The following is a 27091-nucleotide window of genomic DNA, read 5'->3' as shown; positions in this document are numbered from 1 at the left end:
GGTTGTTACTGCATGCCAAGGCTGGAAGAGTCTGCTCTCCTGGGGCTTAAAGGGGGAACCGTGAGGGAATAATCCCCTTCTCTCTTCCCATCTCTTTCCACAGGACACCTTCATTTTTGGGACCCACCTCCATGCTCCCGAAATCCTGGAGAGCTGTAGATGTCCTGGGTGGTCACGTCAGTACCTGCAGCATGGGGCAGAGAGGGCTTTGCTTAGAGGGGTCATGGCCTCCTGCTTTCCCTAAAACGACTCTGCCCCACAGTGCTGCACACCTGCCCTGCACACACTGTCCCCATTCTCCCCTGTGCCCACTCCAGGTCTGTCCTGGCCCCAGCAGCAGCCCTCCAGCACTCAGCCCCCACACCCAGCAATGCCCCAACTCACAGAGTGCCAGCAGCAGGACTGCAGGGCCAGAAGGAGACAGCCTTGCCCCTGATGCCTGCCCCAGCATCTTTTGGGGCGCTGCTTTTGGGGAGCAGCGTCTGCTTCAGGTGTCTTCTTTGCTGTGAGCTGGGGACAGTGGGTCAGAGGCTTGCAGTGCAGCTGGGAGCTGCCCTGTGGACTTGCTGTAGCTGCCTGAGCCTGGCCCACAGCCAGAGGCTCTCATCAATGGGGGCCTTGCCTAAGAACCTGCTACATCTGCTGCTTTTGTTGAGCCCCCACTTTTATTTCTGTCGTCTCACACACTGCAACTCTTGCTGTTTTTACATTTATCTCAAGGGCAGTATTCTTCCTACATGGCCTCCTGCCCCTTTTCCCCTTGCCAGATTTGTCTCGTAGTTTTTCAGCACTCCATTAAGCTAGGAAGCATGTACAGCTTCTCCCAAATACATTTCTGTCCCTTACACCCCCCTGTGGGCACAGCACTGCTGCATCCCCTGCCCATGCTCAGCCTCTGTACTATTGTTGCTTGTGCAAGGCTGTGCAGCCTGGGCCCTTCTGCCAGCCAGTGGTACTATTATCATCATTATTGTTATTGTTATTGTTGTAATAGATGGCTCAGTCTTCAAAATAGAACTATAATCAAAGTTTACAATTTATTAAAGGAATAGAGGTAAGCTAACAGCACTGAGTGCGCCGGCAGTCTCTGCTCCACCAAGATGCACACCACTTACATCAAGCAGCTGATTTTTATGCTCCTAGGCATAATACATATTCATTACTACTTCTGAAGAAATGGGGTTATTATAATTAGTTTCTGGAATCCAAACCCTCCAACTGGAGCATGTGTATCAGTCTCCGGTGGTCCCTCTGGGGGTCTCTCATGCTGAAGGCTCATAGTCTTCCTCCCTCTTGTCCTTCTCCTTTGTCCATCTTGGCTGGATGTCAGAGACTTGTACAGAGTCCCCTATAAGCTTTGTCTTTTAGTCGTTCTTCAGCTTTCTCCTTCTCCTTAATCTCCTGGCCAGATATCAGAGACTTGCATAGTGTCCCATGTAATAGTCATAATAGTTAGCAGTTATTCTGAACCCCCCCCAGATATCAGAGATTTCAAGGAAAAGTCTACAAATACATTTCCCTTCAAGCTCTCTATTGACATGAATTGCTGGACCATTCCTTTGCAAGATAAAAGAACTGTATACATTAACCACTCTGTTTTTCTTAGACTTGTGGTTACACAAGGGTATGTAAGACAGAAGGTGACATTCATCATACCTTGCGGCCCTAGCATTGTTCCATATTGACACGAATCCGATGAACACATTTCACATTGTTGTTATTATTATTTTCCTGTCTGAATAAACTGTCTTTATCTCAACTCACAGGCTTCACTTTCCTGTTTCGCTCTCACATCCTGGATCACGAGCAGGGAGGGTGAGTTAACGGCTGTGTGGTGTTTAGTTAAACCATGAGAGGGTACCTACCTCTTTCATCAGAGGGCCTCCGTTGCCTCTAGTGTAACTTTTATCTGCAATGGATTTGTAGAAGCCCTTTCTCTCTCTTGCAAGGTTTAATTCTAGGGAGGCCTTACATTTCTAGTTCCCTTCCTTGTAAGATAACAGTCTTACATTCCTTCCAAGTGGCCGCACCCTCCTTCCATGATCTGTAGACTGTCCTCTTCCACTTGAGTTTGCCTAGCAATCCCCTCTTTAACAAGTCTCCAGGCTCTCTTTCCTGACTTCCAACCTGTTGGGATGCTCAGATCTTGAGCTGGGAAGAAGCAGTCCTTGAACACTAACCAACTGGTTAGTCCTTGAACACTAACCAACTGGTCTTGGCCCCCACACATTTAAGTACCTTGCCCCACGGGATTTCCCCTAGCAATTGCGTGAAAAGGCTAAAGTTGTCCCTACTGAAGTTCAGGGTTGTGATTCTGCTTGCTATCCTGTTCCTCTGTTCCTGAGGTCCTGAACTGCACCATCTCATGGTCCCTGCAACCAAGGCTGGCCTCAAACTTCAGCCTTGAGAAGAGAAGACTGAGAGGAGACCTTGTCAATGTGTAAAAATACCCTAAGAGTGGGAGACAGTGGGATTTGGCCAACTTCTTTTCAGTTGTTTCTGGGGATAGGAGAAGGGGAAACAGTCAAAAAATGGAGCACTGAAAGTTCCACACCAACATGTGAAAGAAGTTCTTCTCAGTGAGGGTGCCAGAGGACTGGAACATGCTGCCCAGGGAGCTTGTGGACTCTCCTTCTCTGGAGATATTCAAGTCCCGTCTGGACGGCTACCTGGGCAACCTGCTCTAGGCAAACTGCACTGGCAGGGGGGTTGGACCCGATGATCTCTTGAGATCCCTTTCAACCTCTCCAATTTGTGATTCTGTGATTCACCATGTCAACCAGCCCCTCCTTGTTAGTGACAACAACATCAAGGAAACCTAGCAAAATCCCCCACGATAACCAGGGATTTGATCATGAGTCTGCTCTCAGATGCCTGTAGAAGGCCTCATCAGCTTACACATCCTGCTCTGGTTGCCTGTAACACACACCCACAACAGTAAACCCCATGCCAGCCTGCCCCTTAATTCTCACCCACAGACTCTCAACTTGCTCCTCATCTGCCCCTGGACAGTACTCAATACAACGGAGTTGCTCTCTCACTTGAAGAGCGGTTCCGCCACCTCACCTTGCTGGCCTGTCTTCCTGAGCAGGATATAGCCATCCATGACCACATTCCAGCCATGTGAGCTGTCCTACCATGTCTCTGTAACTGCCACCAGATCTCAGTCTTCTGACCAAACACAGATTTCTAACTCCTCCTGCTTATTCCCCATGCCACACGCATTGGTGTCCAGGCACTTCAGGGAAGGAGTTGAGCACGGTGATTTCATCCCGAGATGGGTGGGAGGTCTCCTGGTCTTCATCTTTGTGGGGGCACTGCCCCACTGCTAGAAGCCCTGCTACAGCCCTATCTCCCTGTGGATATACATGTAGCTTGAACCTCTCCAAATGACCCCTGCTAATTGCTGTCCCAGAACCCTCTGGAGTCTGTGAGATAAACCTTTCCCAAGTATTACTCTCAGGCCTGGTGTCTTATAACACCAGCCATTACCAAATAACCCAAAGTTGGGCCTGTAGCACCAGTCACGGAGCCAAGCATTTATGGACCAGATCCTTCTATTCCATCCAATGTCACCAGCCCAGAAAGGACGGAGGGAAGAGAAAGGGACATGTGATCCAGACTCTTTCACCAACCCTCCCAAGGCCTTGAAAGCTTTTTTCATTCCCCTCAGACTACAGGACACAGCTTCCTCCACAGCTGTCTGCAGTATCGTCAGTAGATAGTAGTATGTGAAGCAGAGCAGGCTGATGAGTGTCCTGGTGATGTCTCTGATCCAGGCTCTGATAGACCGCAGACTTCCCTGGGAATGAAGGGAATGCTCAGTGTCCTCATGGCCAGTCTTCAGTCAGTTTGGGTGGTCTCCTTTCAGTGCTCCTTGGACCCTGTCTGTGCCAGGTGAGACACGACCCTTCATCAGGGCTGTGGGGTCAGTGGGATGTGGACAGTGCAGAAGCTGGAGCTGTGTGCTTCATCATACAGGGCATGGCTCAGGTGTGATTCCCCCTCGGGAGTGTTCCCCCTACTCCACAGGAGACCCTGGATGGAGAACTGTTCTCAGGTTTTCCCCTATACCTGCAGTAGCACCTCTGCTGAGACATGGGGCTCTGCAGTGCCCAAGTAAAAAAAAGTCAAGGGTTGGGAATATCAGTAGGCCCTGGACTGTGCCACTACCGTTCCAAGCTTTCCCTCTAAACCTTACGAACCTATGAAAATCAATTTACAGAAGCTCAGTTGTTCATTTTGACCATTTGCTCCAGGAAGCAATACAAGAGATCAGGGTCTGCTCAGCATCTGGGATTGCCCCAACTCAGAGGTCAAGGGACTCACAGAGTGTTCATGTCTCCCACAGGCAGCAGCCCCTCACACAACGACCAGCTCCCTTCCAGAGGTGAGACATTGCTCATCAGCCCTTCTCAACACAGCCATCCTCCAAGGCTTGCCTTGGCCACACTGTGCTCCTCCTTTCTCCCAGGGTCAGACATGGCCCTGGAGGTCTGGATCCTGCACTCTGCCCTCAGCCTGCTCCTGTTGCTGTCTGCCCCCATCATCACCCTCCTCCTGGAGAGATGGAACCATGGTGCCAGTTTGGCCAGGGAGCCTGGAGACGTCCCTGTCCCCATGGATCTCTGATGTCCCCCTGGACTCCATGCTGTCCCCAGCCTGCTCCCTCATGCTCAGAGCATGCCCCCCACACATTTGCCAGACTCCCGCTGCCGTTGGTCTCAAGGCAGCTGGGGCAGCATGCCCAAGGGATGTGCTGCCACTGCTCTGCTTCCCTTGGTTCAGCGCCTGCTCTCTGCTCACATAAAGGATTATCACTGGATTGCAGACCCTCCCGTCCTGTGAGGGAGCTGCTTTTCCCTTTGCCCCGACACCGAAGAGTTCCTTTACCTGCTGACATTGTCCTGGCTGATGTGTCATGGAAAACTGCCTGATATCTGAGGATGGCTGAGGCCATGCAAATGACCAATGGATGGCCACATCTGGCCCTTTGCACCACGCGCACACCCATCCCTGTGCCTGGGCTTCTGGCTATCAACCTGCCACGCCCAGGAGACAGCCCTGAGCAGGGATCTTGTGCACGGGGACATCCAGCTGTGGGGCAGGTGGGGACGGGTTCTCAGAATGGCTGGCCCCCACACCCACAGACCATCCCCAGCCTTGCACTATGGACTTTTAGCCATCACACACCAATACCTGTAAGGAGACAAGGTATCCCTTCTCTTCAGCTCCCAGTGCTGACATCTGGGGCCTTGGTGTGCAGTGGGGGACAAGATGGGTGCAGGCAGGAGAGGAGCTGCTCAGCTGGAAGGCACAAGGCTGCAAGGCTGCATGGAGGGAGTAGAGGGAAAGAAAATGGGTTAAAAACTCAGCTAGAGCTGCTTGGAGGCAGAGCTGGAGGGGATGTGGGTTTCAGGCTCCTTCCTGCAAGGAAATTCCATCACCTCTCAAAACTGATATCAAAGCACTTGTCCCACATCTTGCTTCAGGCCCATGCATGCATATTTCACAGCACAAGCCTCCAGGAGACTCTTCCTGGAAGGGAATATACAGAGTTAGGTGCAAGGAGCTACTCCCTCTTTCCCATACAGCCTCCAACCCTCCCTGCTGAGTGAATGCCCATTGTGGTGTCAGCTGCAAACTTCCTGAGGCAAACCTCAGCATCCTGAGAGTGATGCAGATATTGAATGGCAATTGGACTGCATTTGGATCCTTGTTTTACACCACTAAATAGCGTCCTTCAACTAGACTTTGCAGCACTGATCATCCGTGTTGAGGCTGAGCCCTTCCATCAGTTTTCAGTCCAGCCCAACTTTTGCTCTTTCAGCTCAGACATCAATAGTTTCTTTATGATGATCTTAGGGGAGACACTGTCAGAGGCCTTCCTGAAGTGCAGGCAGGCAAGATGCATGCTCTCCCCTTGTCTACCAGGACAGTCGTTTCATCATAGAAGGTTGTTGGCTTAGCCATGCATGCCCTCCCCTTGCTGAATTCCTGCTGGCTACTCCTGATGATTGGTTTGTCCTCCAGGTGCCTGGAAATGCTTTCCCAGATGAACTGCTCCCTCACCTTCCAAGGGATGGAGGCGATCTGACTGGCCTCTACTTCCCCAGGTCCTCCTTCTTGCTGTTCTGGAAGAGCAGTGACGTTTGCTTCCCTCCTGTCTTTGGGCCCTTCTCCCACTCGCCTTGACCCATCAAGGATGATGGAGAGTTGCCTCGCAATGACATCTGCCAGCTCCTTCAGCACTCGGGGGTGCCTCGTAGCAAGGCCCACGGCCTTCTCTCTGCTCATTTGGTGAAGCATTGCCCCACCTGATCCTCCTTCACCAAGGGGACACCTTCCTTGCTGCAGCCCTTGTTCCTGCCTTCTGGGAGATGAAGTTCCTGAAGCCTGGTTTTGTTAATACAGACCTATCCAAGGAAGGCATTTGGTACTTGTGTTTCTTCTCTCTTCTGGGCAGTAGTGGTAATTTCACTCCCATGGATGCTTTTCTGGGCAGTTGTGGTGATTTTACTCAGCAGGACAGAGAGCTCCATCACAACCACTCTCTTGCTCCCCCTCCAGAAAGGGTAAGGGGGAGAAAATAGAATGAGAATGGTTGAAGGTTTGTGACAAAAAAAGGGAGATCACTCAAGCTTTGTTGTCACAGGCAAAATGAACTCAGCATAGGGAGACAAATGAAATTTATTATCTGTCATAAACAAGCTAGATAAGTGAGAAGAAAACAAAGAAACAAAAATATACATTTATATATATGTTCCCCAAAAAACACATTCGTCCACCTCCTCCCTCCAGGTGGTGCAGGGAAAGAAGGAATGGGGGCTGTGGTCAGTCCGTAAAGCTTCGTCTCCGCTGCTCCTTTTCTCTCACTCTCTGCCTCTGCTCCAGTGTGCGGTCCCTCCACCTGGATGCCATCCTTCCAACCCAATCCTGCGAGGGCTTCCCACAGGCAGCAGCTCTTCAAGATCTGCTCTATCATGGTTCCCCAATGAGCAGCAGCTCCCCCCAGAACACCTGCTCCTGCGGGGGCTCTCCATGGGCCGCAGCCTCCTCCAGGACACAGCCACCTGCCCCACCGGGGATCCTCCATGGGCTGCAACGTGGAGATCTACTCTATGTGGCACTCATGGATGCAGGGGGACAGCCTGCTCCACCAGGGGCCTCTGCACAGGCCTCAGGAGAACTTGTGCTACATGCCTGGAGCACCTCCTGCCCTCCTGCTGCACTGACCTTGGTGCCTGCAGGGCTGGTTCTAACTCCTCCCTCTGCCACCAGTTGATGTCCAGCAGAATCACAGAATCACAGAATTTCTAGGTTGGAAGAGACCTCAAGATCATCGAGTCCAACCTCTGACCTAACGCTAAGAGTCCCCACTAAACCTTATCCCTAAGCTCTACATCTAAACGTCTTTTGAAGACTTCCAGGGATGGTGACTCCACCACTTCCCTGGGCAGCCTGTTCCAATGCCTAACAACTCTTTCAGTGAAGAAGTTCTTCCTAACATCTAACCTAAAACTCCCCTGTCTCAACTTAAGCCCATTCCCCCTCGTCCTGTCACCAGGCACGTGGGAGAACAGGCCAACCCCCACCTCGCTACAGCCTCCATAGAGAGCGATAAGGTGGCCCCTGAGCCTCCTCTTCTCCAGGCTGAACAAGCCCAGCTCCCTCAGCCGCTCCTCGTAGGACTTGTTCTCCAGGCCCCTCACCCTCTTTGTTGCCCTTCTCTGGACCCGCTCAAGCACCTCCATGTCCTTCTTGTAGCGAGGGGCCCAAAACTGAACACAGTACTCGAAGTGCGGCCTCACCAGAGCTGAGTCCAGGGGGACGATCACCTCCCTAGCCCTGCTGGTCATACTGTTCCTGATACAAGCCAGGATGCCGTTGGCCTTCTTGGCCACCTGAGCACACTGCTGGCTCATATTCAGCCGACTATCCACCATCACTCCCAGGTCCTTCTCTGCCAGGCAGCTTTCCAACCACTCATCTCCCAGCCTGTAGCTCTGCTTGGGGTTATTGCGCCCCAGGTGCAGGACCCGACACTTGGCCTTGTTGAACTTTATGCAGTTGACCTCAGCCCATCGGTGCAGCCTATCCAGATCCTCCTGCAGAGCTTTCCTACCCTCAAGCAGATTGACACACGCACCTAACTTGGTGTCATCTGAAAGGTTTTCTTCCAGGTTTTCTTCCCTTCTTAAATATTCCCTCACAGATGTACAACCAGCATCGCTTTTTGGCTCAGCTTTGGCTTGTAGCAGGTGCCTTTGGAGCAGTCTGAAAATGGCCCTTTACAAATAGGGCGCAGCTTCTGGACTTCTCACCAAGGCCACCTGTGTGGACCCCTGTTACCAAACCCTTGCCATGTAAATTCAATTCAGCTGCAGAGTGCAGGACACAGTTTGCTTCCCCTTGGAGGGGCGTCCACTACACCTGCAATGGATAGTGCTGGGGGTGCAAACACAGCCCTGCCATTTGCCATGGAGTAATGCAGATGGCTGTGGAACAAGGGCAAGCTCCTGAGCACCTGCAGTGCATTGATGGCAGCCTCATGTGGGGCAGCAAAGCAGAGGAAGTCTTTGAGAAAGGGAAGAAATTCACCCAAATTCTCCTGAAGGCTGGTTTTGCCATTGTCCAGAGTAAGGACCTGCCTAGGAAATGTTGAACATGGGGGTAAAATGGCAGGATGCCACATCCCACTGAGAAAGATCAATGAGGTAACAAGTGCATCTCCACCTGCTGTCTAGAAAGAAACACAAGGTCTCCTAGGCCTTGTGGGAATCTGGAGAAGGCATATTGCAGCTTGTAGTGAGCTTCCGAGCCCTCCCTATCAAGTAACCTGAAAGAAGAGCACTTTCAAGTGGGGTTGTGAACAACAAAACCCCCTTGGAAGAGATCAAATGGGTGTCCAAAAGGCTGCAGTGGGAACCCTTAGGCCTGTGCGTACAGGCCTTACTGTGCCTCTGGTGCTTCACACTGCAGGCAGGGAACAAGGCCTGGCCAGGAGCCTCTGGCAGGAAAGACCAGGAGAAAGCCGAGGTCATCCACTGGATTTGTGGAGCTGGGCTAACGAGGATCAGAAGCCTACAATGCTCCAAGTGGAAAACAAGAGTGAAAGGGAATCATTCCCAAAGCAGAATCATGGGGTGTAGGGCTAAGACATTCATCATTCCTTGGGTCTAGTGCATCCTCCATCACTCATCATCTTCTGAAAATATTGAGCCGTATCATACTGTGGACTGTTATAGCCTATTTTGAGACCATTGGCAACAGTGGTATGGGAGCACTGGGCTGGACCTTTTTTCAGTAGGCACTTTCCTGATTAACAGCAGAGTATCTTGCAAGTGGTGTGGTGCTACCCAAAGAAAGGCCGTATCTCCTGTGGGATGAAAGTGCCTGCAGTGCATGTTAATAGTTTTCAATGAACTGCATTAATCTCCCTTATGCGGAGTCTCTTTTGCCTGTGCTGGTTACTGGTGCATGAGGGACAGAGAGAGCAGCATGGGGGAGCTCAGGTGCCTTCAGGACGAAGCCTCTGCCTTTCCTGGTTGTTGTGTGGTCGCATGAGGGTCAAAGCGTGGGTGCAGATGGCTCCCACAGTGCTGTACTGGCAGAAATATGGCCCCAGTTGGGACTCCATGAGTGTTCTTTAGAAGCTGATCCACCTACAGGATGAAGGAGAACACTGTGAGCATCTTCAAGGGCTGATCCAGAGCTCTAGCGTCACTTTGGCCTTGGTGCAGGACTTCCCTGGCACAGCCATTTGTGTGGACATTGAAGAAAAGTACAGTGACATTCTCAGAAGAAGAAAAAACAGTGAGCAGTGTTGGGGCAAAGAGCAGGAGGGCTTTGCAGGGACGACGCTGCCACTGAGATATAGGTAAAAACCATATATGCTGCAATGTCTCAGAGGACAGAAATAACAGCGGGGGCTCAACAAAAGCAGCGGATGTAGCAGGGGCTGAGGCAGAGCCCCATTGATGAGAGCCTCTGTCTGTGGGCCAGGCTCAGGCGGCCACAGAAAGCCCACAGGACAGTTCCCAGCTGCACTGCAAGCCTCTGTCCCACCATCCCCAGCTCACAGCAAAGCAGACACCTGAAGCAGACGCTGCTCCCCAAAAGCAGTGCCCCAAAAGATGCTGTGGCAGGTGCCATGGGCAAGTCTGTCTCCTTCTGGCCCTGCCGTCCTGCTGCTGGCACTCTGTGAGTTGGGGCATTTCTGGGTGTGGGGTCTGAGGTCTGGAGGGCTGCTGCTGGGGCCAGGACAGGGCTTTGGTGGGCACAGGGGAGGATGGAGACAGTGTGTGCGGGGCAGACATGCACCCTGTTGCATTGTTGAAGGCAGGGTTGGAGGCAGGCTTTGGGGAAGGCAGGATGGTGATTGCTTCCTCCAGTTATGATAAAGATCTGAGAAAGGAGTCTGTTTATTTATGTTCTTTACTGGGGTTTGCTAATATTGCCTCATGCTGAACATTACAGGGAGATCTTGAACACAAAAAGCAGCTAGCTTAAATGATTTTGGAATGGGATCAAAGGATGGGGGACCAATTGATTAAACAATGTATTTGTATCGGAAAGTCCAAAGTGTGGGGTTTGGGGAGGGGATACATGGTTGTGTCAGATCTCGCCCCCTCTGAGCAAAACCCTCTGTGCCCCAAGTTGCAGGTGCTGGTGTCATGACTCAGGACCTCTGCAGATCCCCAGGTGAGGATGAATGTGGGGATGCATTACAAAGGGAGCTGTGTGGGGTTGGACATAGGAAGAGAGAGGGGGGTTCTTCTCTGGGTGTGAACTCCTGGGAAGGAATCTCTTCCCTGTGGAGAACACAAAGCTTTTTGTAGCCCCACTGCTATTACCAATTAAAAGAGGGGAATCTCTGCCCTTTCCCTCCAGGTGACCTTCCGGCTCCTGCCCTCCTGTTGAACACCTTGAGTGCCCAGGAGGGACAAATGGTTTTGGTTCAGTGTGCCATTGATGGGTGTTCTCCCGTTACAAGAATTGTCTTCTGCAAGGATGGGGTGGAAACGTCCAGCCTGAAGGCCATTCAGGGGCAGCTGACCTACAACATGATCCTGAATGTCTCACTGGGAAGTGCAGGCAAGTACACGTGTGGGTACCAGCTCAAGGACCAGAGCAACCAAGTGAAGAACTCTGCCCTCAGTGTCCCCCAGGACTTGGAAATCACAGGTAAGATGTGAAACCAGAGCAGGGGAATGTTCTCCATGAAACATAAGAGTGATGGTTGCTGTATATAATCCACAGGTACACCTCAGCCATCCTATTTTTAATCCCTCACAAAAGCATTTAGACACTGGATCCATGGGGGTCCATGCTGGCAGAGCAGACGCAGGCACTTTCACACCTCCCCTGGGGATGGTGCTGGCTGTTGGTGGGGGGATGTGCCCATGGGGCTGTGTGTCCCCTGCCCCACACAGACGTGCTCAGGGCTGTTGCAGGACATGAGATGAATGTGTGTCTAGTCTGGGAAGGAGCTGGCAGTGATGCAGATGCTCATCCTGTCCCTTTCTCCTGCCAGGCAGTGTGGCCAGCTCCCCTGCATAATAATTGTCCCAAGGGAGGGACTCCCTCTGCATCCCGAAAGACAATAACATGGGGCTCAGGTCTGCCAGGCTGCTGTCCCCAGGGCACAGGGCCATACAGGAACTTCATCAGGCAGGAGGTGTGACAGTGGCACGGGCATGTTCTGCTCCCTGCCTCTCCCCACCACAGCCTGCTGCCCTCACACCCTCTCTCCCCCAGCCCCATATCCCCGGCTCCCACACACCCTCCCCACAAGCACGGTGCTGGTAGTGGCAGCCGTTGGCCTCGTCCTGCTGGCTGCAGGCAGCTGGTTTGCCATCAGGAAAGGTGAGGGAGTGGGGGAAGAAGGGGGGAAAGGCTGAGGCCGTGGGGTCCTGCTGCGGGGCTGGTTCAGAGGGAAAGGTGGGGTTGGAACCTGGGGGTGCACAGCTGGGGGAGACGGTGCCTGGGGGTGATGGCTGTGGGCAGCCCAGCTGGGGAGGCTGCTGAGGGAGCTGGGGAGCTTAAGCCTTTGTCCCCCAGCCCCGAGATGGGAGCCAGGGCTGGGCAGCCTGTTTGTGCCAGTTGAGATATGGCCCAAGGGTGTTTTGGACAGAAGGGATGGGGATACTGCAGAGGCTGGAGCTGTGTGCTGCAGCAGGTAGGGCATGGCTGTGGTGTAGATCCCCCATGGGGGTGTTCCTTCTCCTGTAAAGCAGCTGCTAGAGAAAGAGCTGCTCTCAGAAGTCCCCCTGTCCCTCCTGGAGCACCTCTGCAGCAGAGATAGGGCTGCATCGGACACTGGAATAGAGAACAAGGGCTGGGGAGGTCTGTGGACCCTGGGGTGTTCCACTACCGCTGTAGGATGTCCCTCTAACCTTTACAAATCTGTGTCTGGGAACATACATGAAAAGGCTTGCTCATGTTCCCTGTGTGCTCAAGGAAGCAAGACATGAGCTCACCATCTCCTCAGCATTAGGGATTGTCCCAAAAGAGAGTTCGAGGGACTCACAGAGTGTTCATGTCTCCCACAGGCAGCAGCCCCTCACACAAGGCCCAGCTCCCTTCCAGAGGTGAGACATTGCTCATCAGCCCTTCCCAGCACTGCCGTCCTCCAAGGCTTGCCTTGGCCACACTGTGTTCCTCCTCTCTCCCAGGGTCAGCCATGCCCCTGGAAGTCTGGATCCTGCGCTCTGCCCTCAGCCTGCTCCTGTTGCTGTCTGCCCCCATCATCACCCTCCTCCTGGAGAGATGGAACCATGGTGCCAGTTTGGCCAGGGAGCCTGGAGACGTCCCTGTCCCCATGGAGCTCTGATGTCCCCCTGGACTCCATGCTGTCCCCAGCCTGCTCCCTCATGCTCAGAGCATGCCCCCCACACATTTGCCAGACTCCCGCTGCCGTTGGTCTCAAGGCAGCTGGGGCAGCATGCCCAAGGGATGTGCTGCCACTGCTCTGCTTCCCTTGGTTCAGCGCCTGCTCTCTGCTCACATCAAGGATTACCACTGGATCGCAGACGCTCCCAGCTGGGTTCAACCCCAGCACCCACATGGCTGCCCTGCTTGCTCTCAGAATCACATCTACATCACAGGATCCACCTCTGCATACAGGGAGAACACGAGGGGATGAAGTCACAGCTGTACCCCCAGGCAGCCATGCTCTGCAGCTCCTGCATCACTCCAGCACCTTCCTGTGCCCAAGGTGGTGCCGGCCGCAATGGGCACATCCTCAAGTGATTACGGTGCTCCCTCTCGAGGCACCTTGGTGGGTATTGGTCCTGTGCGAGGCGGGTTATAACGGATTGGTTCAGAATGCACCAGCTGATGTTGCTGCTCTGTATTTGAGAGGGAAGCCAGTGAGCAAAGCTTGGAGAACTGCTCTATGACTGCCATATGGGGCCATGTGTCCTGCGAGGGAGCTGCTGTTCCCTTTGCCCTGCCACCCAAGAGTTCCCCTACCTACTGCCATTGCCCTGGCAGATTGGCATGGAAAAGTGCTGCTGTGAGGGTGGCTGAGGCCATGCAGAGGTCCAGGCGGTGGCTATGCCTGGCACTCTGCACCCCACGCACACCCATCCCTGTGCTGGGTCTTCTGTCTCTCAACACGCCATCCCCAGGAGACAGCCCTGAGCAGGGACATTGTGCATGGGGGCATCCAGCTGTGGGGCAGGTGGGGACAGGGTATCAGCATGTCTGGCCCCTACACCCATAGACCATCCCCAGCCTTGCACTATGGGGTTTTAGCCATCCCACAACAATACCTGGAAGGAGTCAAGGTATCCCTTCTCTGCAGCTCCCAGTGCTGACATCTGGGGCCTTGGTGTGCAGTGGGGGACTCTGCGACAAGATGGATGCAGGCAGGAGAGGAGCTGCTCAGATGGGAGGCATGAGGATGCCGGACTGCATGGAGGGAATAGGGGATGGGAAAATGGGTTAAAAACTCAGCGAGAGCTGCTTGGAGGCAGAGCTGGAGGGGACGTGGTTTTCAGGCTCCTTCCTGCAACCACAGTCCCTCACCTTCCATGCCTTCATCAAAGCACTTGTCCCACATCTTGCTTCAGGCCCATGCATGCATGTTTCACAGCACAAGCCTCCAGGATACTCTTCCTCAAAGGGAATATACAGAGTTGGGTGGATGGAGCTACTCCCTCATTCTCATATAGCCTCCAACCCTCCCTGGTGAGCGAATCGCACTGTGGTGCCAGCTGCAAACTTTCTGAGGGTAACCTCTAACCAGCATCCTGAGAGTAATGAAGATGTTGAATGGAATTGGACGTAATTTGGATCCCTGGAGTACACTACGAGTGAGCAGCCTTCAGCCAGTATGATGCAAATGCCTAAAGTAACTAGGAAAATAAAACTAACATTCACATTTTAAAGAAAATGTACAGCATTGAAGAAGCTTTCAGGGTAGGGTGTACCTGCATTACCTAAGCATTCCATAGGCTTCCAAGCTTAGATGCTATCACACTGGGGGAACCTGGTGTGCTAGCTCTAAGGAACAGCACGGAGCATAGAGTGGAGTGGAGGCACCGCTCCACTGTGGAGACACGGCTAGGCTCTGTGACCAGGTGGGGACTCGATTGTTCTTGTGCACACCAAGACCGATAAGCCGCACTTTTTGCGACCCTCAGCCAAGGACCTGTCGTGTTTTGAAAAATGCTGTTCCCTAGTGTACTTTTCCTCCTTGTAATATCATTACAATACCAAAACACACCTCCAACCCAAAAGCTACCTGCCTCCAATGTGTGACCACCCCTCACTGAGCATGCACTCTGAGTTTCTCGGAGCCTATTACTTTAAACAGATATGTGATATTTTTTCAGCAATCATAACTAAGATATGCTTGACTAGAGTCACTCAAGCTCCACCTAAAAGATAAAAAAAAAATATAAATTGGCCTAAGAGAGAGGATGTTGGGGAAGTTACCACTGTCAGGGGAGATATCACCCCGAGGGAATACAGCATCTTGAGGACCTCCTGACTCCTGGGATCAGCTGATGGGCTGAGCTTCTCTTCCACCCTCTCCCCCGTTGGGAGGACTTTGGCTGAGATTTGAACACTTGGTTATACTGTGTGTCTCCGCGGAAACTTTGTAATCTCTACAGAGTCTTTGTGCCTTTTAATGCATTAATTTCCAGGCTGTGAACCTGTGTCACCTGCGTATTTCAGGCATGCTAGCTTGCTTTTGCAGACAGTAGCTATCACTGGCAATCCAAAGAACCTGTGTACCTGTTGCTTTAATAAATCGCACTTGAATGCATTATTCCTACCCATGGTAGTGTGAAATGTATTCATCTGATTCTTGTCAATATGGAACAATCCTCGGGCCACATGATATGATGAAATGTGACCTTCTGTCTTTCATACCCTTGTATAACCACAAGTCTAAGAAAAACAGAGTGGTTAATGCATATAGTTCTTGTACCTTGCAAAGGAATATTCCAGCAATTTGTGTCAACAGGGGATAAGAGAACAAAGGGGTTTCAGAATAACTGCTACCTATGATGACTATTGCATGGGACACTATGCAAGTCTCTGATATGTGGCCAAGAGATTAAGGAGAAGGGGAAAGCTGAAGGATGACTCAAAGACAAAGCCTGCAGGGGATGCTGCACAAGTCTCTGACATCTGGCCAAGATGGACAAAGGAGAAGGACAAGAAAAAAAGCCAGGGCGAAAGATACGATCCTTCAGCACGAGAGACCCCCAGCGAATCACTGGAGACTGATACACATGCACCAATAGGAGGGTTTGGATTCCGGGATCTAATTATAATAACCCTGCCTTTTCTAGAAGTACTAATGTAGCAGTGTACATGTAGGAGCCTAGGAGCATAAAAACCAGCTGCCTGATGTAACTGGTGCACATCTTGGTGGAGCAGAGACTCCTTGCGCACCCACTGCTGTTTGCTTACCTCTACCCATTTAATAAGTTGTAAATTTTGTAATCCTATTTGGGACTTAGTCATTTATTACAAGAGTTCTCATTAAACACAACAACTGGAGTAAGGGTGGTTATACGTTTTTGGTGATTCCCTGACCATGGTAGTTCAGTGCTTTGAATCCAACCAGGCGCCTAATGGTTAATGCGGTATTGGTGAATCTGTGATTGTGATAGTTCAGTACCATGAATCCGACCAGACCCATAACGGTTAATCGGCTACACCCCTTAACCCGACACCAGACCACCTGGTTCTGTGTAGGCTCCTCTCCACGAGCTGCAGCTCCGGCCTGGGGCCTGCTCCTGTGGGGCCTCTACATGGGCCACAGCCTCCTCCATCGGCCACAGCCACCTTCTCCACCGGGGGCTCCTCCACGGGCTGCAGCGTTGAGATCTGCTCCATGTGGGACCCAAGAGTGCAGGGGGACAGCCTGCTCCACCAGGGGCCTCTCCACAGGCCTCAGGAGAACTCGTGCTGCATGCCTGGAGCACCTCCTGCCCTCCTGCTGCACTGACCTTGGTGCCTGCACAGCTGGTTCTCACTCCTCCCTCTACAAGTTGTTGTGCAGCAGGTTTACTTCCCTTCTTAAATATGCTCTCACATAGGTACAATCAACATCAATTTTTGGCTCATCTTTGGCCTGTAGCAGGTCCCTTTTTCACAGTCTGACACAGACCCTTTTGGAAATAGGAGGCAGCTTACTACTGAGGACACCTCTGCAGACCCCCGCTACCTGCCCATATAACCCCAATACAGCTGCAGAGTGAAGGCCACAGTTTGCTTTCCCTTGGAAGGGCGTCCGGTACACCTGCAATGAACAGTGCGGGGGGGTGCAAACACAGCCATGCCATTTGCCATGCAGTAATGCAGATGGCTGTGGAACAAGGGCAAGCTCCTTAGCTCCTGAAGGCATTGATGGCAGCCTCATGTGGGGCAGCAAAGCAGAGGAAGTCTTTGAGAAAGGGATGAAAATTATCCAAATTCTTCTGAAGGCTGGTTTTGCCATTGGCCAGAGTAAGGTCAAGGGACCTGCACAGGAAATGTGAAACCTGGGTGTAAAATGGCAAGGTGGATGTTGCTATATCCCAGTGGGTGAGGTCAGTGAGGTAACAAGTGCATCCCTACCAGCTAAAAGGAAAGAAACTCAAGGTTTCCTAGGCCTTGTGGGTTTCTGGAGAAGGCATATTGCATGCTGTAGGGAGCTTATGAGCCCTCCCTGAAAGAAGAGCACTTTGAAGTGGGAAGAGGTGAAAGTGGGTGTTCAAAAGGCTGCAATGGGAGCCCTTGGGCCTATGTGTACAGGCCCAGCTGTGACAGTGGTGCTTCACACTGCAGGTGGGGAAAAAGGCCTGGCCAGGAGCCTTCGGCAGGAAAGAGCAGGAGAAAGCTGAGGTTGTCCTCTGCCTTCTGGAGCCAGGCTGTTGAGGATCAGAAGCCCATGATGCTCCAAGTGCCAAAAGCGAGCCAGGGAGTCATGCCCAAAGGAAAATGGTGGGCCATGGGCCCAGAAACAAAGCATTCCTTGGGTCTAGCACATCCCAGGTCACTCAACAAACTCTGGAAAGATTGAGCCATATCGTGGAGTGTTAAAGGCTGGAATGAGGCTATTGGGTGCAGAGGCACGGGAGCACTTGGCTGGACATTTTTGAGAAGCCACTTGTCTGATTAAGAGCAGAGCATTTTGAGGAAGGGAATTGAGAGAGCAGCGTGGGGGAGCTCAGGTGCCTTCAGGAAAAAGCCTCTGCCTTTCCTGGTTGTTGTGTGGTCACATGAGGGTCAAAGTGTGGGTGCAGATGGCTCCCACAGTGCTGTGCTGGCAGCAGTATGGCCCCAGCTGAGACTCCCTGAGAGTTCTTCATAAGCTGATTCACCAACAGAATGAAGGAGAAATCTGCCCACAGCCTTGGCAACTGCCCCAGAGCTCTGGCGTCACTTAGGCCTCGGTGCAGGATTCCCCTGACGCTGTCATGTTTTGTAGAGACGTTGAAGAAAAGCAGAGTGATGTAATCAGAAGAGGGCAAAGCTGAGTGGACTAGGGGCAGGAGGGCTTTGCAGGGGGGATGCTGCCCTTGAAATACTTATTAAAACAGTGGTGTCAGAGAGGGATAAATAGCAGAAAGGCTTTGCAAGGAGGATGCCGTCGCTAAGATAGAAGTAAAAACAGTGCGTGCTGTGGTGTGTGAGAGGATAAAAATAAGAGTGGGGGCTCTCAAATGGAAGCAGATACAGAAGGGTCTGAAGTAGGGCCCTGCTAATTAGATCCTCTGCCTGTGGGCCAGGCTCAGGCGGCCACAAAAAGCCCACAGCACAGCTCCCAGCTGCACTGCAAGCCTCTGTCCCACCGTCCCCATCTCACAGCAAAGCAGACACCTGAAGCAGACGCTGCTCCCCAAAAGCAGCACCCCAAAAGATGCTGCAGCACGCGCCATGGGCAAGGCTGTCTCCTTCTGGCCCTGCCGTCCTGCTGCTGGTGATCTGTGAGTTGGGGCATTTCTGGGTGTGGGGCCTGAGGGCTGGAGGTCTGCTGCTTGGGGCAGGACAGACCAATGATGGGCACAGGGGAGGATGGGGACAGCATGTGTGGGGCAGGTGTGCAGCTCTGTATAGCAGAGCTGTTTTGGGGAAGGCTAGATGGCAATTGTTTCCTCCAAGTATAATATAGGTCTGAGCAAGGGGCACACATCTCCAGCACCATAAATTGTCTGGAGGTTTGCTCTGAGGCTCTAGGAGTGCTGAATTCTTTACGGAGCTATGGGATTAACCTGGAACAAGAAATCCACACAAAATGGGATTGGGATTGTTTGAGGCATTGTTTGAGGGGATATTGAAGTGGTACAGCATGAGAACATGCAAGTGTGATGGTGGCTGCTTAGTAGTGAGGATGTGGGCAGGGGCATCAGGATGAGCCGGGACACTGCTCCTCTCAGCAAATCCCTCTCTGCCCCTTGGTACAGGTGGCAGCATGAGCTCCCAGGACATCTGCAGCTCCCCAGGTACTCGTGAGTCCTTCCCTCCCAGACCCAGGGCACTTGGAAGCCCAACCACTGTGAGCTCTGCCCTATGGCAGCCCTTCACTGCTGTGTCTCCTGCAGGGGATCTCCCAGCTCCTGCTCTCCAAATGAACTCAACTTCTGCTCAGCCAGGTACCACAGTTGTGCTCCAGTGTATTCTCCCTGTGGTGTCACCTGTAAGACGAATCATCTTCTGTAAAGATGGGATAGAGGTGTACAGTCTGAAAGCCCATCAAGGGCAGCTGAGCTACGCTGTGGTCCTGAACATCACGTCAAGAAGATATGCAGGAAGATACACATGTGGGTACCAGCAAAGGAATGAGATGAAACAGAGGAGGAGCTCTGCCCTCAGTGCTGGCCGCATCCTGGATGTCCCTGGTGAGACACGTCCCCGGGCTGGAGGGGTGAGAAGGGACGGAGGCACTTGCCACCACATGGCTGTGCTGAGGCTGGAGCTATGTGCTGCAGAAGGCCCCGGGGTGGTTCCCCCATGGGAGTGTTCCCTCTCCTCAGAGGCAGACATGAGAGAAAACTACTCTCAAGGAGCCCCCGTGTCCCTGTAGCAGCACCTCTGCTGCAGAGATGGGGCTGTGCAGGGCCCATTCACAGAGAGCAAGGGCTGGGGATGTGGATGGATTCTGGGTTGAGCCAAGGATGCTCCAAGGTCTGCCCTGTGTATTGATGATTGTATTTCAGGGCACGTGGGATGATTGTCATGAGCTGGGCTGTTACCTATATGTGAGGAAGGAGACTAAATTTATGTCTCTAAAATGGGGCTGGAGTCATAGTGTGTAGAGATGGAGGTGTTGGAGTGCTTAGGGATCCAGGGACCTCTACCTGCAATAGCAAACCAACAAAGAGTTTCTTGGATTGGCTTGAGCGAGGACACCACGTAGATGCTGCTTGGACACAGCGGTGGGAAAGTGTAGCTTAGCAAGGACCAACAGTGGGGGCATGGTCAGAGGGGTTCATGAGGTGTTTACCCCTCTAAGCAAACTGCTTGGTGTCCCAAAGTGCAAATGCTTCCATGACCACCCAGAACATCCACAGCTCCCCATGTGAGGACGAGCAGGCAGATGTGCCAGCTGCACGGGCACATCCTGCTCCCTGCCTCTCCCCATCACACCCAGCTGCCCTCACACAGTCTCTCCCCCAGCTCCACATGCCCGGCTCCCCACAGGTACGGTGCTGACAGTGGCGGCCATCGGCCTCGTCGTCCTGGCTGCAGGCAGCTGGTTTGCCATCAGGAAAGGTGAGGGAGTGGGGTGAAGGCAGGGGGAAGGCTAAGGCTGTGGGGGTCCTGCTGCGGGGCTGGTGCAGAGGGAAAAGTGGTGGTGGGAACCTGGGGGTGTGCAGCTGGGGCAGACGGTGCCTGGGAGCGATGGCTGTGGGCAGCCCAGCTGGGGAGGCTGCTGAGGGAGCTGGGGAGCTTCAGCCTTCGTCCCCCAGCCCCGAGATGGGAGCCAGGGCTGGGCAGCACCTTGGCCTGTGCACCTCAACCCCTGTTCTTCTTGCAGGTGCCTGCAGAGGGAGATGCCCAAGGTGAGCACCAAGGGCTGCTGGCTGTGGGGTTTGCAGGAGGGAGTTGGGGGCATGGTGGGGCCCTGGGGTGTTGCATGGCCAGGGGCAGATTTGTCCTTCTGTGTGACTGCATTCCCTGTGCTGCAGGCATGGGAGAAGTGGCTTGCTGTGGGGTGGACTTCAGCTGAATCCTGGAAGGATTATAGCATCATCCATGGGAATGGCCCAAATGGCCCTGTGCTTCTTTGTGGCAGTGGTGCTGCAGACCTTCAGGACATTTTTTCTCTCCTCTCTCTAGGCCTCTCCATGGTGCTGGTAGTGTTCAAGACTCTTCTGCTGACCCCAGCCATTTCTGTAAGTGCCAGTCCCTTCTTCACCCTTCTCCTCTAGGCACTGTGTGAAGTGCTGATGCCTTTGCCATGGCAAGCACAGGCCTTGGGAGCAACGGTGGTGAGGGCTGGGGAAGCCCTGCCTGCTGCGTGTGGCTGGACACTAATTCAGGTTCTCCCTCCAGATGCCAACGTGGATGAGATGGGCAGAGTGAAGGTGAGTTCAGCCCCAGCCCAGCCTTGCAGGCTGAGCGTGCACGTGATGGTTGCGAGAGGGCAGGCTGTTGGAGAGCAAATGCAAGCAAGAAGTGCATCCGATGGCAGGAGACTGGAAGCTTCACATGGCTGTGCTCTGTCTGAATCCCCCTCCTTCCATGCTCCCAGCATTTCCCCATGGTGGGCACCGCCAGAGCAAGGCCACTCCTTGTTCTCCCTTGTTTTTTGCAGCTCTTTCAATCCAACTGCTCTCAACACCCACTTGATGTCAAAAGCTGAGCAAGTGAGAGGTGATGCAGCTGGTTCTCTGAGAGAGGCAGAGAACACTGGGGAAAGCCATGCTGATCTGTGAGCTGTGAATAAAGCCACCCCAAACAGAAAGGAGCTGGTGTAGTACTTCTCGGCAAGGTCTGTCTGCAAGGCTCTTCACATCCCTTCAGATCGATACCGCCAGCCCTTTGTGTCTCGTTGTCTATCTGCCTGCTCCATCCCTTTCCATGCATGGCTTCATGAGACAGAGGTGCTCTCAGGAACACAAATTCAGAGATGTTTATTTGTCATCACAGCAAAACCACATCTGCAGTGCACACACCAACTGGAACATGTATGAGCACATCTGTGGTGGTTTTATTCAGGTGGGCGGCCGAGCTCCACCACAACTGCTCTCTCACTCCCCCTTCTGAAAGAGGAATGGGGAGACAAAACAATGAAAAGGGCTCCAGGGTTGAGATTAGTTTGAGGATATGGCACAGTAATTATCGTGGAGGGCAAAACAGGCTCAGCATAGGGAGATAGTAAGATTTACTACCTTTTACTAGCAAGATAGAGAAGTGAGAAACAAAGGAAAGAAACCAAAAGAACTTTCCCCCCCATCCACCCTCTTCCAGCTCCTCCCCCTGTGTGGTGCAGGGGGATGGGGGGAATGGGGGTTATGGTCAGTCTACAGCACTTCTTTCTGCCGCTCCTTCTCGGTCACTCTCATCCCCTGTGCTGTGGGGTCCCTCCCACAGGATGCAGTCCTTGATGAACTGATCCGGCATGGGCTGCTCATAGGCTACAGCTCTTCAAGAACTGCTCAAGATATGGATCCATATCATGGGGTCCATCCCTCAGGAGAAAACTGCTCCAACCTGGGTCCCCCACGGGCAGCAGCTCCTGCCAGGTCACCTGCTCCTGTGTAGTCTCCTCTCCTTGGTCCGGCCCGGAATCTGCTCCGGCAGGGGTCTTCCACAGATGGCAGCCTCCATCGGTGCAGGGCCACCTGCTCCACCGTGGTCTCCTCCACGGGCTGCAGTGTGGAACCCTTCTCCACCGTGGTACTCCATGGGTTGCAGGGGACAGCCTGCTTCACCGTGGTCCCCACTACAGACCGCAGGGGACTTCTGCTCCCCCTCCTTCTTCACTGAACTTAGTGCCTGCAAGGCTGTTCCTCACTCCTGAGGACTGAGGCTCATTCTGGGAAGGAGATGGGTGCACAGTGGGCTCTCATCCTGTCCTCTTGTCCTGCCAGGCAGTGTGTCCAACTCCCCGGCAGGGCCATCATCCTCAGGAGAGTGATTCTCACCTGCACCTCAGGTCAAGTTAGAGATGTTTATTTGTCATCTAACCAAAACCACATCTGTAGTGCACACACCTATTGGGACACTCATGTGAGCACATCCCGGCAGTGCTATCTGTCCCTGCAGGTGCAAATGTGCATCTCTGTGGGTGGGTGGAAGAGCACCCCTGCGACTTTATAGTACAACTTAGGTGTACACATCATCCACTAAGCACAGTGAGAGATTTTATTTTATTCAGAGAAAATACATTCACAGTATGATTTGGTATAGCCCATATACTTTAGGATTATTAATGTATTGTAGGTAGAGGTGTGATTCCTACATCGTCTTGGCTAGACAATCACAGCCTTTCCCTGTGACAACAAATCTCAATGGAGTTCAAAGTGCAATCTCCAGCCCCACCTTACGGCTGCACGAGCCCTCTTGAAGAGAGCAAAGGCAGCTGTGGGCGAGGCTCCAGTGCCCTTACCCTGTGGCAGTGCTATTGGGTCTGGGTGTGGATCACCGTGGCATATGTCGTGGTGTTGTTCAACTGTTGCATGGTAAGAGGCTTTAGGGAGAAATGAAAGCCCTGTTAATTCAGCTGCTGACTGTGAGCCCTGCACAATGTGCGGGCACCAGGCTGCAGAAGTGCAGAAAGGAGCTGTGCACAGCTGTGCCATGACTCACCCTGTCCCGTCGAACATAGGCGATGGTGGAATCTGTGGGGGGCAAAAAAAACACACCATGAGCCCTTGCTGCCTGTTGGTGGAGGGCTGAAACTCACACTGACCTTGGGCAGCAGCTGCTTGTGGTCAGCACTCAATGCCCGGACACATTTCCTCTCCCATCATCCTGCTCTGGGATGAGCATTAAGCAACGATGGAGCAGAGATGCTGAGGTTTCGGTGTATTTCCACCATTCTGTGGCAACGCCTCTCTTTGCACAGCCAGCACACAACTGTGTGAGCTGCTCTGTGCAGGCGTGGGAAAACAAGGTTGTGCTGCAACTTGAGGGAGGTGCAAGTAGGGTGGGGATATATTTATAGCCTGTCACCTAACCACAACATCCTCGCTTGGCTGCTGCCTGTGGTTTCAGAGCAAACTATAAAATGTTTTCCCCACAAACGCAAGGAAACAGACCCACATTTTTCATTGCTGCTCTGTCCTTTTGACTAGAGGAAAACAGAAATTGCTTTGTAGAAAAACTGAAGAAAGGACAAAAGCAGAGGCCTAGCAGGGGAATTGAAGACTGGGGCTGCAGCAGCTGTGGAAGGACCCCCCAGGCAAATGGGCTTTGTCCCTATGAGCACTGGGATGCTGCCATGTCCCTTGTGCAGCCAGCAGCCGCATGCACTCTGCATGCAAGGAAAATCAGGACATGAGGTGCTGGACAGAAACCTGGCCTTGATGAACGGGCAGCGATTTTGTATGTCCCAGTGGGAAATGAAGTGGTGGGATTGAATGGGGGCTTGCAGAGGATTTTCATGGGGAGAAGGGCGTGTGGCTTCCCCCATGGGAAGAGGTAGTACTCACACTGGATGTCACCATAGTTGGTGTCTTCCGTCTGTGAGCTGTCAACGTGCTGCTTCCTGGAGAGGAATGGAATGGTTCTGGAGTGTGCATGTGCTGAGGAGGGGTCATGAGGCTTATGCCCTTTGGTGTTGCTTTCCTCCATTTGGCATTGAACTGGAGGGCAGCCCAAGACAAGCCCCATCCTTCCTGCCTTCTGCACAGGAGATGCCCCTGAACAAGGAGCACCCCAGGGCCCCACCATGCCCCCAACTCCCTCCTGCAAACCCCACAGCCAGCAGCCCTTGGTGCTCACCTTGGGCATCTCCCTCTGCAGGCACCTGCAAGAAGAACAGGGGCTGAGGTGCGCAGGCTAAGGTGCTGCCCAGCCCTGACTCCCATCTCGGGGCTGGGGGATGAAGGCTGAAGCTCCCCAGCTCCCTCAGCAGCCTCCCCATCTGGGCTGCCCACAGCCATCGCTCCCAGGCACCGTCTGCCCCAGCTGTGCATCCCCAGGTTCCCACCAGTGCCTTTCCTAACCTGGTGTCACAAACCAGCACCACTGTTGTCTCCCCTCTGTTTACCAGACCACTCTTTTACTCACATATAGGCTGGAGCCCATCTCATGATTTCCCTGGCCACAGGCTCATCACTGTACAGGGCAGACCTTGGAGCAACCATATCTCAACCTAGAGTCCATCAGCATCCCTGCCCTTGCACTCTGTCCCTCCACCCAGCACATCCCCAAGTCTGCAGCAGAGGTGGACCCTTGAGAGCAGCTTTCTCTCGAGGGCCTCCCTTGGAGGAGAGGGAACACTCCCGTGGGGGAACCACCCCAGAGACACGCCCTGCCTACTGCAGCACACAGCTCCAGCCTCAGTGGTGTCCCCATCCCTTCTGTCCCCACTGACCTGGGCCTGTGTATCACCTGGCATAGAAAGGGTCCAGAGAGCACTGAGTGCAGAGCTCCTCACCCAGTTGCTCTCGTTGCTCTGCTGGTAACCCACACATGTACATCCCAGCACTTCTTGAGGTGATATTCACGACTACAGGGTATATGCCCCTGCCCTGCTGAGCTTTCAGGCTGTGCTCCTCCATCCCATTCTTGCAGAAGACAATGCATATAGCAGGAAACTGAGCAGTAATGGTACAATGAAAGAAAACTATTTCCTCCTCCTGGGCACTGGAAGTGTTGAGGTACAGGACTGGAGTCTGGTAGTTCCCTGGAGAGAAGGAACGCAAAGGGATTCCCTGGGCAAACGTTAGTGATTGCCTGGTGGCAAAACCAACTGCATGCCAAGGCAGGAAGAGTCTGCAGTCCTAGGGCTTACAGGGAGAATTTTGAGGGAATAATCCCCTTCACTCTTCCTTTCTCCTTACCCAGGACATTTTCAATTTTGGGAACCACGTCCATGCTCCCTCAGTCCTGAGAGGTCATTCCAGCACCTGCAGCATGGGGCAGAGAGAGCTTTGTTTAGAGCGGCAGCGACCTCCTGCCTTTCCCAAAACAACTGTGCCCCACAGTGCTGCACACCTGCCCCACACACTCTGTCCCCATCCTCCCCTGTGGTCAACACTGGCCTGTCCTATTCTTTTTCCTATTGCTCGATTTGGCTCATTGTTTTGCAGTTCTCCATCAGGTTAGCAATCATCTGCAGCCTCTCCCAAATCCATTTCTCTCTCTTCTACACCCATGTGGTAAGAAAGGAAAGAGAACAGGAAATCATCCTCTACTTCCCATCAACGAGCAATGTTGGACCATGTGTGGAGAAGCAAGACCTTGATATGTGTAGGAGTTTGGGAGGATAGATATATTTATAAGGAGAGACGCCCTTTCCCACCTATTATTGCTGAGTGTGACATCCTGTGTTATGGAAAACCCCTTTGGTCGGTTTAAGGCATGTAATAAATGGCTCAGTCTTCAAAATAGGATTATAATCAAAGTTTACAATTTATTGAAGCAATAGAGGTAAGCAAACAGTGCTGGGTGCACCGGGAGTCTCTGCTCCACCAAGACGCACACCAGTTACATCAAACAGATGATTTTTATGCTCCTAGGCTGATACATATTCATTACTACTTCTAAAAAAAAAAAAACGGGTTATTATAATTAGTTTCCGGAATCCAAACCCTCCTTCTGGAGCATGCGTATCAGTCTCTGGTGGTCCCCCTGGGGTCTCTGGGGGTCTTTCATGTTGAAGGCTCGTAGTCTTCCTCTCAGTTTTTTTTTCTTGTCCTTCCCCTTTGTACTCCTTGGCAGCATGTCAAAAGCTTACACAGCATCCCCTGCAAGTTTTGTCTTCTAGCCGTCCTTCAGCTTCTTTCTTCTCCTTAATCTCCTGGCCAGATATCAGGGGCTTGCATAGTGTCCCATTCAGAAGTCATAACAGTCACTAGTTGTTAGCAGTTGTTCTGAAACCCCCAGACATCAGAGACTTCAAAGAAAGAATATACAAATACAAATAGCTCTCTATTGACACTTCACGAATTGTTAAAACAGTCCTCACAGGCCATTCACAGAGACACACCAGTCACATCTATAGCAGTGCTAAATCAATCACAAAGAAGGCAAAAAAGCTGTAACTGTTAGGAATAAGAGGTCAGAATCAGTAACAAAAGCAAATAGGCTCATGGATTTGAGCAATATTTCTGAAGATTTGATAAATTAACTATAATGAGGGGGAGACTGGGACACTGGGAGGAAAGGGAAGAAACCACATGTGTGGAAGAATTAAATTGCCATTGCAGGACCCAGAGACAGACAGAACTGTTCTCTATTGACACGAATTGTTAAAACATTCCTTTGCAAGGTACAAGAACTATATATATTAACCATTCTGTTTTTCTTAGACTTGTGGTTATACAAGGGTATGTAAGACAGAAGGCCACATTCATCATACTATGTGGCCCTAGCACTGTTCCATACTGACACGAATCAGATGAACATATCTCACAGGCAGCTTCCCTGGTGATGCCCCCTCCCCACCTCTTGCCCACCCCCAGAC

The 27091-nt window shown here is 52.5% G+C and overlaps 3 protein-coding genes and 1 long non-coding RNA gene across 7 annotated transcripts in view; 2 read left to right on the top strand and 2 right to left on the bottom strand.

The window, feature by feature from the left end:
* LOC311425497 (uncharacterized protein) overlaps positions 1–27091 on the bottom strand; it is a 127947-nt gene that overhangs the window by 2881 nt on the left and 97975 nt on the right. The gene's annotated exons all lie outside the window — the stretch shown is intronic.
* On the top strand, positions 10025–15925 carry LOC311425499 (uncharacterized protein). 4 transcript variants are annotated; one of them, XM_084501448.1, is made up of 5 exons: positions 10025–10203; positions 10666–10704; positions 10894–11187; positions 12555–12593; positions 12678–15925. In XM_084501448.1, exons 1-5 carry the CDS (start codon positions 10137–10139, stop codon positions 12833–12835), a joined length of 597 nt encoding a protein of 198 aa, XP_084357574.1. In that variant the 5' UTR covers positions 10025–10136; the 3' UTR covers positions 12836–15925. The 4 variants fall into 4 exon arrangements, with proteins under 4 accessions (XP_084357574.1, XP_084357573.1, XP_084357576.1 ...); XM_084501447.1 differs by having other exon boundaries at positions 10660–10704; XM_084501450.1 differs by lacking the exon at positions 10666–10704.
* On the top strand, positions 18283–21415 carry LOC311425504 (uncharacterized protein). Its single transcript, XM_084501454.1, has 5 exons — positions 18283–18437; positions 18915–18953; positions 19053–19349; positions 20128–20236; positions 20883–21415. Exons 1-5 carry the CDS (start codon positions 18371–18373, stop codon positions 20899–20901), a joined length of 531 nt encoding a protein of 176 aa, XP_084357580.1. The 5' UTR covers positions 18283–18370; the 3' UTR covers positions 20902–21415.
* Positions 22641–23537, bottom strand: LOC311425511. Its single transcript, XR_014686358.1, has 2 exons — positions 23266–23537; positions 22641–23146 (listed from the first exon to the last, which is right to left on the bottom strand). It is a non-coding gene; the product is annotated as an uncharacterized lncRNA (long non-coding RNA).

The sequence above is a fragment of the Aythya ferina genome, assembly GCF_964211825.1.
Source record: "Aythya ferina genome assembly, chromosome: 31".
Lineage (NCBI taxonomy): Eukaryota > Metazoa > Chordata > Aves > Anseriformes > Anatidae > Aythya > Aythya ferina.
This window is presented reverse-complemented; position numbering and strand designations above follow the sequence as displayed.